This window comes from Apis laboriosa, unplaced genomic scaffold (assembly GCF_014066325.1).
Source record: "Apis laboriosa isolate Shangri-la unplaced genomic scaffold, ASM1406632v1 scaffold12_cov154, whole genome shotgun sequence".
Taxonomy (NCBI): Eukaryota; Metazoa; Arthropoda; class Insecta; order Hymenoptera; family Apidae; genus Apis; species Apis laboriosa.
In genome coordinates, this window is record NW_025221207.1 from 1,239,374 (window position 1) to 1,251,167 (window position 11,794).

At 40.6% G+C, this 11,794-nt stretch overlaps 1 protein-coding gene across 1 annotated transcript in view; it reads left to right on the plus strand.

Moving 5' to 3' along the window:
* LOC122720446 (dual specificity tyrosine-phosphorylation-regulated kinase 2-like) overlaps positions 1-11,193 on the plus strand; it is a 25,690-nt gene extending 14,497 nt beyond the window's left edge. Inside the window, exon 2 of the mRNA XM_043947187.1 lies at positions 9,828-11,193. Within this exon, the coding sequence (XP_043803122.1) occupies positions 9,828-10,973 (1,146 nt within the window). The 3' untranslated portion in view covers positions 10,974-11,193. The remainder of the gene's footprint in view (positions 1-9,827) is intronic.
* The last annotated feature ends 601 nt before the right edge of the window (positions 11,194-11,794 follow it).

Sequence of the window (11,794 nt, forward strand, 5' to 3'; positions counted from 1 at the left end):
AAAAAAAAAAAAAAGAAGAAGAAGAAGAAGACTATCTTTCTTTTCTCTATTCGACTTCTCTCTTCTTCAACGAATCTTCTTCGACTTCGTTTCGAAGAAACAGCATTCAACCCAGTATCGTTTATCCGTCTGCTCCATATACGCAATATCGTTGGCGACTTATGCAACGATTCCTGCGTCACGATAAATAGAAGGATGGCAGGGTGGCATGACAAAGTATAAAAGTGAGCGATACGAGGTAGGGGAGGGCAGACGAGAGCCGCCTCTTCTTGCGCCGGATGGATGGATTCTCTCTCTCTCTCCCCCCCCTCCCTTGCGATGATGTAGAAAGCTGATCGTGCGTCAAGTGCAACGTCGCGTGACTAACGGAAATAGAAGGGTTGAATTACGGTCGTGGTGGGTATATAATTGAAAATTAATTGGGGCTTCTCCCCGGTTTGTGTTTTCCGCGAGAGAAAATGATGGCGGAGGAATAGAAAGAAGCGCGTGGCTCGATCGCTCGAAGACGTCGTCGAACGGGGACGAACTACGAACGTCTGGAAACGGCGATGATCGGCCATTACGCGGACACAATGAGGACACAATTCATCGACCGGAGGGTAATTCTCTGCCTCTTTGCCGATACATAAATTCCACGGGGCAGCCCTGCTCGTCGCTCTCTCGTGTCCTCGTTCGCTTGACCGAACCACCAATCCCTTTTTCATCCGCTCGAGGCGATGAATTTTTTAAAAACTAATCGCGGTGACTCGAAGAAGCTCGTCGTAGAACGGCCAAGTAGGCCGTTCCCGGATACGAATCGGGATTTCTTGGCAAATCCTTGGCAAAAATTCGACGCAATTCGTTCGTTGCAGAATTCGTTCGAATCGAAGAACGGAAGAAGTTTCGTTCAGCGAGGACGAGATCGAGTATAAAAATCGAGTATTAATTCTAATTATCGTCGGTGCATTATTTATCGTAGTTGAATAGTGAGTTGCGAAAATTGTGTAATTAATCGTAGAAAGAATCGACGATGATCGCACTTCGGATATATATATAGGATATTTCTATAACCTGTGAAGAATTTACGAAGAACATTCTTTGTTAAGTTATATCGCAAATATTAAAATCCTTCCTATTCACGCTCGTCGATCGATTTTTCGAGAAACCATTCATCATTCTCGTATCATCGAATCGAATGTATTCGTAACGAAATTGTGTTTCGACGATCAAATTCGTCGATGTCTCGAATTCGAGAAAACTCCTTGTTTTTGAGCCCGATTAATTATTCGCCGATCATTAATTACCCAATAGGCGGAGGAATAGCATAGCGAAATGATCAAGTACGAACGATATCGGTACAATTGATATTCGTTGAAACTGTCGCTCAATCGTTGCTTCTCAATAACCGCGATCCGTTTCCGTTTCCTCTCTCTTTCGTTCCGCTCTTTTAAAAACACAATTTTCCACTTGGCCGTTATTCCGCCGTTATACGCGCATATTAAAGCATCGATTATAAGTTGAGGCGGGGGGAATCGGAGAGGCTTTGTGGAAACGTCGGACGAAGAGAATCCGACGGAGAGGAAAGAATAGTGCAAACTGACAACGGAAACAAACTGTGTGTATCGTACAATATCCGGCTGCTCGCCGTCAAGAGCACCCGTCCGCTGTTCAAAACACCGTCCACGGTTCGTTAAATATTGATACTTCAATTTTATGTTCACGCGCGTATCGCGAGCCGAGAGGTTCTCGTACGGTTCTCGTTTTGTTCTTGTTAAGCCTGCGAACGAAGCGTTACGCAAAAAATAAATATATATGAAAAAAACAGAGAGGCCAGACGAGAGGCCTCCCCCCCTCTCTCCGCCTCCTCTATTATCTCCCCCGTATCCGTCTCTATTATTGCGTTGCAATTGTACTCGTTTCGCGGATATCCCATAGGTTTTAATTGTTTTTCCCATTTCCAACGATACTCGGATACGTTGGGGGAAAAAAGGATGGAAACTGGAAAATAGGGAGGGGCGATGATTGTCCTCCTCTCCCTTCGTTTCGTGCCTCTCCAACGATCCGCTCTAACCGAGCTCTAAACTCCGGGTAAACGGGATTTTAATTAATAAGTTTGGTGCGAAACGGTTAATGGAAGTTCGATTGACCCGGTTCTCGAAATCAGTTTTCGAGATTCTCGAGGGCAGATTAGAAGGTTAATCCGTTTGATCGGGTGAGGGCGAAAAGTTTCCTTTCCGCGTTTATCTTCATTAACGCTCCTTCCTTCGTTTCCGTCAAACGTTCTTCCGGTTGTGAAAGGTAGTTTGGGAATTTTAATTACGCCTTCGAACTTTCCAATCGAACCCCGCTCTCTCGAAACACGTGTACTTTCTTGTTTGTGGATGTTAGAACACCTGCCCGTAACGTGCTAACCGAACCTGACTATTGGGGCCAATGTTTGATCGATCGAAAATTTTTATTTATAGAGAAAAGAAAAAAAAAAAAAAAGAAAAGAAATGAAAAGGATAGGAAAGCACAGTTACAGTTACATTGAACAGCACAAATTCTTGGAGGAAATCTAATCTTTCAAGATCGAGATGATAGATATCAATAATATATTTACGTGCTTATTTATCCTCATTTATTAATCAGACCTTATTACTTTATTTAAAAATTACGTCAATCCCCCCCCTTTTCATATTCGAGTTCCACGTAAATTGAATTGCGTATTTCGTATCCGTCTAATATGAATATAATAAAAGGGGAGGGGGAGGGGGGAGAGGGTAAATTAAAATGCCACGATACGCACGATGCTTAAATACGATATGCCGTATACGCGTGTCGATTGTTCCTCGAAGATGCAACCGCAACGTTACCATAGGGTCGAGGCAGCCCAAGCATTTCCGGTCAGATGTAATGGCCGACCTTGACAATAACTTTCTGTTGTGTTCCACGGGGAGACGAACCTGTGCATGCGGCGGCGCACGCTTGCGGCGAGGCTTGCTCAAAACTTATTGTCGAATTATTTTAATTCATAAAACATGAACACCATCCACGTGAATTACAACGAATGTCGCGCGATCTGATTAAACACGATACACGCGATATATACGCGATTTAAAGCAATAACTCTTGATCTCGATTTTATTTTATTCATTACTTGTGCTGTCAATTTTTATATAAAATTTATTCCTACGTGGAAAACGAGATACGACGTTGAAACTACAAACTTTCAATTTATTTGATCGATAAAAGAGCACAAGGTTGTACATGAATTTTAATCGTGAACTTTTATTGAATTAATTTTGATTGAACTTTATAATACTTATAATTTGTATATCACGTTTCACAAAGATCATCATAAGTGAATTTAACTAAGTAATTTATTTGAATTCAAAGTTTATCAAAAGTTTTTCGTATTAAAAGAAATTGGTAATATGGATAACACAAGAAACGAATTAATTTGCTTTCCAAATTTCTATAGCCTAATTTCAAAAACTAATATACACGGAATAAACACATTATAATCGTATAATCGTGTCGATATTAATATTTATATCGAATATCTAATACAGTGTATCGAATTTTTTAAATTTTATAAGAACAAAGCGATAAAATTAGTCGAATAGATAGCGCTAGAATTATTTCCAACAATTAGTCTAATTTCTCTGTTCCACGGATGGGCTGCGGAAAACATTAAGCGTAATAATGCCCGTACAACCCTGTGATTACAATTAGTATTTTCGTTCAATCATCGTAATAGAAACGTGAGAGTGGTTTAACGAGGTAGCAACAGACGAAAAACGAGAAAAGAAAAGGAAAAAAAAAAATGTTCGATCTTATCGCGAAAGCATCCTCCTGTGGGACAAGAAGCGTTTATCGATCGCGGCTCAAAACCAGAAACGTAACGAGCTGGCCTAACATGCTGGCTTTCCCTGCAGTGGTCGTCAACGATGACTCAGACCTCCCTGTGGTTATCGTCTCGAGGGACAACGATTCGACAATAAAGTTCGTCTACGTGGAATCATAATGTTCGCTCGTCACCATGCGTTTTGTAGCTTTATTTTTTAATTTTTACTTAAATCACTTTACGGAGAAGTCATAAAGATCTTGGCGAGGAAGCGAGAAACGAAAGGGTAAAAGTTTATTCGAGAGTAAAACTCTGATAAATAGATGTTACGTTGACTTTCTAAGTCTCGAAACGGTGCTTATTATACGCGAAAAATACGCTCTCGAGGGTAATTTTTGCGAGAGAAGTGTAGAATCACTGGTGGACAGTTAACCTAATTTGTTAAAAATACGTTTGAAAGTAAGTTTCGATCGTTTTAGAGTTTAAGAAGAATAAAATTTCAGAGTGAAATTTTTGAGTTTGAGGATGTGTTTTAAAAATAAACGTTGGAAAAAATTACTATCGATGTCCTGCTTTTCAGATTTTTACTCTCAAATGTATTTTTATCCACGATTTAAAAATTTTATACGAGATATTTTCGAGGGATAGATTTCTAGAAATATCCAATATCGAGCGGAATACATAAATCCTTTAACGATACTCGACTTTTAAGATGTAAGATTAGATTGTTTAGATTCGATGTACGCAATTTTGAAACCATTAGAGTTAATAGGGATAACATTAGGATTATTGGATCCGATGTGAACGTATTACATTCAATACAGCCAACCGCTGGTTCGTCGAACTCGATGCAAGCAACGTTGGCTTCATTATACTCAATATAAATCATAATATCGGATTCATTGGATTTGATTTGGACACATATAGGTCATTCAAGTCTATACGCATCGCGCGGTATGCGTGGGATTTAATTTAGATTCCTCTTAGAGTAAATGCAAACTATGCAAAGGGTCGTAGAAGTTAGTCCCAAATTTGCACAGATATGTGCACGTTAATAAAATTTCTCTAAGATTCGAATGTAAAATTATATTAACGACAGACATTGTTTTCAATTTGTGAAACTCGACAAATGAAATTTTTAAAATGGAATAGAAACGATCATAGTGAAAAATGTTGGATTATTTAATATGTAGATAAGTTTTAGAGTATTGAGAATTCAAGGATATATGATTATATATAATATTTTCAATGATTACACGAAGTCTTTTGGTCTTCAGAGATTCATCTATCGCTACTCTTAAAGGATATTCAGATGAATCGAGTAATTTAAAGCATCTGATGAATATTTGAATTTGATCGAATTAAATTTTATAACATTATCAGAAATGCAATTCCTATGTTTTTAGGACAGATGGATTCCTATATAAAATCTTCCTAAGGTTAATGTAAATTCTGATATTCCACGTTGTGAATTTTATGAATTTACAGTTCGTTTTTGCAATGAATAAATTCGAAGTGATTAAAATTTGCAAATTCATCGAGCAACGCCAATTAATTGCTAATTATGTTTAAAAAACAATAAATGTGAATTACACGATACTCTAATTAACGCGGTAATATATTAATTAAACCATTACGTAAAGTGATGGAAAGTAATAACACACAAAAAAAAAAAAGAAAGAAAAAAAAGAAGAAATCAATTTTTTACACTCATATTACCAAAAAAACAATGGAACAATTCCAACAGAGCAAGGATGCAGAAAAATGCATCTTACGAAGCATTCGACCGATGCATATTAATTACACCTGCAACGAGCTTATTCATCGTGGAAATATTCAATTTGCCCGTTCTTCCTGTGTTACGATTCATTATGAAGAGCGATCTCGTTCACTTCTTCGATTACGCGTGTATAACATTGCATCGATGCTGTAATTTTAATCTCTCTTGATATAACATATATACACACATATATATATATAATATTACGCAACGTTGCATACAAAAATGCTTTTCTGTTATCTATGTCAAGGTAAATCAAATCTCGTGCGTATTATCTCCCTTATTATAATATATATATATCAATGATAATACAATATCGATCCGTTTTATTATTGGTCACATTATTCCCCTTTTCCGCGTGTTTCGAATTCCTAAATAAGCCATCGGAATTAAAGAGAATAATCCGTAAACGAACCTTGACCTTTACACATGCGCTCTCTTGCCGCATTATAATCTCTGATTTCGAACATTCATCCTTATATTCGATTCATACATCAAACGGCACTCCGTGTCCGCGTCTCCACGCTCGAAATTAATAGCCATTTCTAATTTTAAACCGAGGTTTGTAGTCGGAAAGACCGTAGGGAGTACAACACGCGATGTATAATCTTAAATTAGAGATATAAATTTTCTTTACTATACTTATCGGTGCAATTCTCGAACGAGGTATATAAGAATAATTATAATGTAAATCTGTCGATTATGGACGTATTTAAAATGAAATTTCGACAAAGGTCAAGGCTCGTCCGATCGATGAGAAAGATCGATACGACACGCTCCGTATTACCCATCAGCGCAATACACCGCTTGATCACGAATATGTCAAAGGCGCACCGTGCTTTAATTGAAATTTCTTCAAACGTTCTCCTCTCGCTCGCCTTTCAACAAATTATTCCATCAAATAACACTCTTTCCATTTTATTAAGAAAAAAATAAAAAATAAATAAATAAATACTCATTCAAATCAAAATTATCGTTATTGATTACATTACGTTACATCGTGCTTCTTAAATTTCTATTTCTATATTTTCAACGAAGAGAGAGAATTCCTGCGGTTGGATCGATAAACGAGCATCGAGGAAAAGGTTACGAAAGATATTGGAAATAATTCTAGTTCGTCGCTCGACGAATTCCAATTCCCCAGAAGGGGGAACAACAACGCGGGTAGATCTTGAACGAAAGATTTTTCTCCGATGAAGCTGGGCTCGCGTGAATAAGTAGCGCGCACAGGTATACCACCTGTTACCTCGAAAGCTAAACAGCTCGCTCCAATTAGGGGAAACGAGCTTCTTTTTATCGCTGTTCCCGCAACGGAATGAAAGGGAAACCGCGAATAAACATTTTTCTTCTCGTATCTCGTTTCACGGGCCACGATAAAACATCTCGACTCGGTTCCTGACCCTTCCATCCCCCACTTCCGTTAATTTACATTCGCGTTATTATCGATCATCGGTAATTTCAATCGTATAACAACCATCGTGTCGCTCGAAGGAAGCAGCGATCTCGTGATATTAAGAATGAAATTTCACGATTCTTTAAATTTTAATCCAAGAGATTTCGAAAGAGAAAACGTGGACCGTTTTTGAAAAATTTTTTTCCGACTCGTCGTAAACAAGTAACAAAGTAAGATAAATCAGCGAAAGGAAAAACCCGTTAAAATTCGCAGCCTTGGCAGAAATGGTTCCACGTTAGTGTGAACGAACGCATAAACTGTCCCGTAAATTATACTGCTTATACAAATCCATCGCCACGAAATATTCCCAGGAACGTTTCGCGTAGGTCTGTGGTTCCTTTATAAATATTTCCTTTATAAACTCCGACGTCGGTTTGTCCGAGACGAAAGAAAGAAAGAGAGAAAAGAAAAAAAAAAAATAAAAAAAAATAAAAATGAAACGAGTAATGGATTCAAATCGAATTTCACCGACGTTTTCGTCGAACGCGTATTTTGCAGCGTACGCATTCAACCGTGAAGAAATATCGGTGAACGTGGAAGAGATCGTAAAATCCACAACGTGTATCGCATAGAGTGACACCACGTGCCCACGACGATTAATTAAAAATAACGAAGAAATAAAGAAAAAATCCTTAGATAACTTCGCTTCGCGGAAGTTGGCGCTTGTTTACACCGTTTCAAGAAAGTAATTTCACGATGGGAAAAGGTTGGATCGGTGAACGGGATCGGAACCCACATTTCGAACGCGTGTTTTCTAGCGGAGTGACAGGGCCGACGTCCCTTCGGGGCGACTTCCGTCAAACAACGTACCCTTCGGCCGGGCTTCCGGCGCGGCACCCGTCGAAATCGATCAACCGTGTCGCTTTCTATTTACGTTGACGCGCGGGAACCCGATCGTACGAATCGTTTTGCCACGTCTTTTCGTGCGCATAATGTGCGAACCCCCGGCGTCAGACATATCTTGGCCGCGTGGAGGGAAACGAGAAGACGTTGGTTTTCACTCGAAAAATCAATATCTTTCCCAGGCTTTGAATTTAATAAGGGAAGGGTCCCCCCATCGAGAAAACCGGTGTGTTCATGGGAAATGTTTTTTTTTTTTTTTTTTTTTTCCAAGGTGAATAGAACGCGCGTGTAAGGATTAAATTGTTTCTCGGAGGTTGTTCGAGCGATGATATGTGGATGCTGCGGCATGGATGAGAAGCGTTTGAGAGAATCGAATGGAAGAGGAGTTGGAGGTTTACGCTTGAATATCGGATTTATAGTGATCGAGCGCGCGTTCGTAGGAATGCGCGTGAAAGTTAGCAGGATTGTAGAATCTGTAAGATCGTAAGTTGAAAAATTGTTGCATAGATTAGAGAATAATAAATGGAAAATTAAAATATCGTAATGAATTTCGTTTGGAATGGGCTACGCTGGAAAAACGTCTAGACAAAATAATGATCGATGTAACGGAGTAATGATAATTGTTTAGAGAAATAATTATCAAAGATCCAACATTTTATTAATTTAAGACCGCACTTTTAGTATTAGTTTCAATCGTTGATCCCGCACGTTTATGTATCTTTATATTCTCCTATATATAGAATATCAAAACTAAAGCTTCCTAGAAATACTAAGACTTTCGATTATGTGTAGCAAAACTCCATTTATCTGAAACTACATTTGGAGAAAACAATAGGGAGTTCCATTATCTCGTTCGAAGAATAGGGATTCTGATAAATGAATTCTATCCTCTAACCAACGTTCGCATTTCGAATTACTTCATTCGACGCAAATACGCGACACTCTCTTGCTAACTCTTCTAAGCGCAAAGATCGTATTCTTTTGTGAAGAAACAGGAGAGAACTCTCTTCCAAATAAAAAGATTATATTGTTTATCGACCAGGAGGGAATTGGTCCACGTGGAATAATCTCTTAATTATCGATATCACGTCTTGTTGAAATTTGCACAGACCCCAGAGCCAATAAATCGAGCTAACCGCTATAACCCTGGATAAATTCCAATGTGACGTTCTTGTTTGCCGCACACCTTGAGAGAGAGAGAGAGAGAGAGAGAGAGAGAGAGAGAGAGAGAGAGAGAGAGAGAGAGCACTCGATGTTACCCGAAATATTAAAGTAGGCCGGTAGCGAAAACAGATATGATCGCACAAAATTATCCGCTGCCTTGCTCGATCTTCTCTAGTCACGCGTTTCTCTATTCCGCCTCACAAACATCTTAACGGTTTGTAATGATAACGTCGAATGAATATTAATCAGCGTAATCCTCAGCGTACGAGAATCATGGTGAAAAATGATCGTATCGAGCCTTTATACGTTTATGCGTTAGAGAAAAAAAAAACCGGTTCTTTCGTATCATTTTGTCACGTTTTCCTTGGAAAACGTGTGCCATAAACGATACATAAACGGGCTCCGATTTCATTCAGTCCACGTACGATATTCATGATACGATTCAGTAAGTTCCAGGATTTCGAATTGGTATTAGAGTTTGCGAGAGATATAATAATATTCCATCAGCGTGTCTGTTTAGAACTATTAAAACGATATTATTCGTACCATCAATAACGTTATTTATGTCACGGTATGGGACACAGTTGAGATTTATTGGCATCGTTAACGCGTCAATTCTGTCAGAAATAAAGACAAAAGAAAAGGAAGAGGGACAAAGAAATGATCTCAAACTTGTGAACCATGGTACACCGCGTACCGGAATGCTCGATTATAATCGCAATATAATAATATCATTGCGTAAAACACATCCTGAAACCCGTTTCCGCTTGTTGTTCCAGGTGATAGACTTTGGTTCGAGCTGCTACGAGAACCAACGCGTCTACACGTACATTCAAAGTCGCTTCTATCGCGCGCCAGAGGTGATCCTGGGTGCAAAGTACGGTATGCCAATCGACATGTGGAGCCTCGGTTGCATCTTGGTGGAGCTGGTTACCGGTTTCCCGCTGCTGCCAGGCGAAGACGAGTCCGACCAGCTGGCCTGTATCATCGAGTTGCTAGGCATGCCGCCGCCTCAGCTGTTAGAATCCGCGAAACGGTGTAGGCAGTTCATCAGCTCAAAGGGTTATCCACGCTATTGCACCGTTATAACGATGTCCGACGGTTCGATCGTGTTGAACGGCGGTTTCTCCAGGAAAGGCAAAGACCGTGGCCCGCCCGGCTCCAGGGATCTGAGGCAGGTATTGAAAAATTGCGACGATCCATATTTCCTGGATTTCATTCACCGCTGCCTGAAATGGGACCCGGAACAGCGTATGACACCTGGCAAAGCGTTGAAACACAGATGGCTGCGCCGTAGATTGCCAGAGCTTCCAAAGAAAACGAACGACGCTTTGCCCGCGTTACCGGCAGCCTCTGCGCCGCCTACCTCCGCTTCCGGCCTCCGTACTTCCGCGTCCGGTAGCAAAAGTTCGACCAAGTCGAACACGTTGCAGACCAACAATACGGAGAACACGAACAAGGTGAAGCAGTTGAACGACATCTTCCATACCATGTCTACCATATACTCGGCATTGCAACGTAACGACGGTGGAAGAGGAAGAGGAAGAGATCAAACGGTGGCAACCAATCATCAAGCGACCGTCAGCAGTCATCCGTCGCTGAACTCTATTAGTGGTGATGCTAGTAGTGGTGGTGGTGGTGGTGGTGGTGGTGGTGACGGTAGTAGCAGTAGTACTAGTGGTAGTCAGCAGCAATCGCAGCCACAGCAACAACAACAGCAGCAGCAACAACCACAACAACAGCAAGCTCAACAGCAGCAACAGCATAGTCACCAATTGCAAACGAAACAGCAGCACAACAACGGTTCGCACGGATCTCACGGGTCCCATGGATCCCAAGGATCGCATGGTTCTCATGGATCCCACGGATCCAACGGATGGAGCATATCGTTTCTCGAGTGGCTCGAGACGGTGGACAATGATTAGCAAGGACATTATCGAGCAACTGAGACGATTCATCGAAACACGAGATCCCTCTTATTACTTTTTTCTAACACGTTTACCGTGGTCGATGTTGCCGTGATCGCTGACCTCGTGTCTCGCTGATTTGTCGGATCAGATTGTCGGACCGACTATCTTCACGATGTCGTCTTTCGACACGCGTTGTGAATACCCGTTGTCGAACGACACCGAGATATTAACGGTGTTCCTGCCTGTGTGGTAATATGGTCGCTCGTTACGAGAAAAAGATTCCTCGGAGTCAAAGGAGAGATAACAGTGGCCTCATCTTCGACCTCCGGATACTACTACTGTGATCTACTACGCGATATGTTACTACTAAAAAGCGAAAAGCGTAAAAAAAAAAAAAAAAGAAAAAACCGAAAAAAAGAAAATGGGGGAAAAAAAAGGAATAACGACAAAGAGAATCGCTGAAGGGGGTGAAGGAAAATCAATCGCGATACCTCGAATCATGTACCTCACCTAGCTTGGCGACGTTGCTTCGCGTTGCTCTCCAATTTGCTTGTTGTCTCAAGATTCATTTCTCGTCGCCGTTTGCTCGAGAGAGGAGGGATGTGCGTCGATCCGTTTGCTTAATCGAGGACGATTGCTTTTTCGGCGTTCGTTTTTCTGGTCGCTAAATACCGATTCGCTAAGATCAGCGCCTCCCTTGTTGTATACACGTTAAAAACGAGTTACGTTCGCTCGTATCGCTGTGTCACGTTTGCATCCTATTATAACGTAAATAGGGAGGACGGCCACGGAGGTTATTGTGCCAAGGGGATGGCAGAGGGGAAGCAAAGATTTGC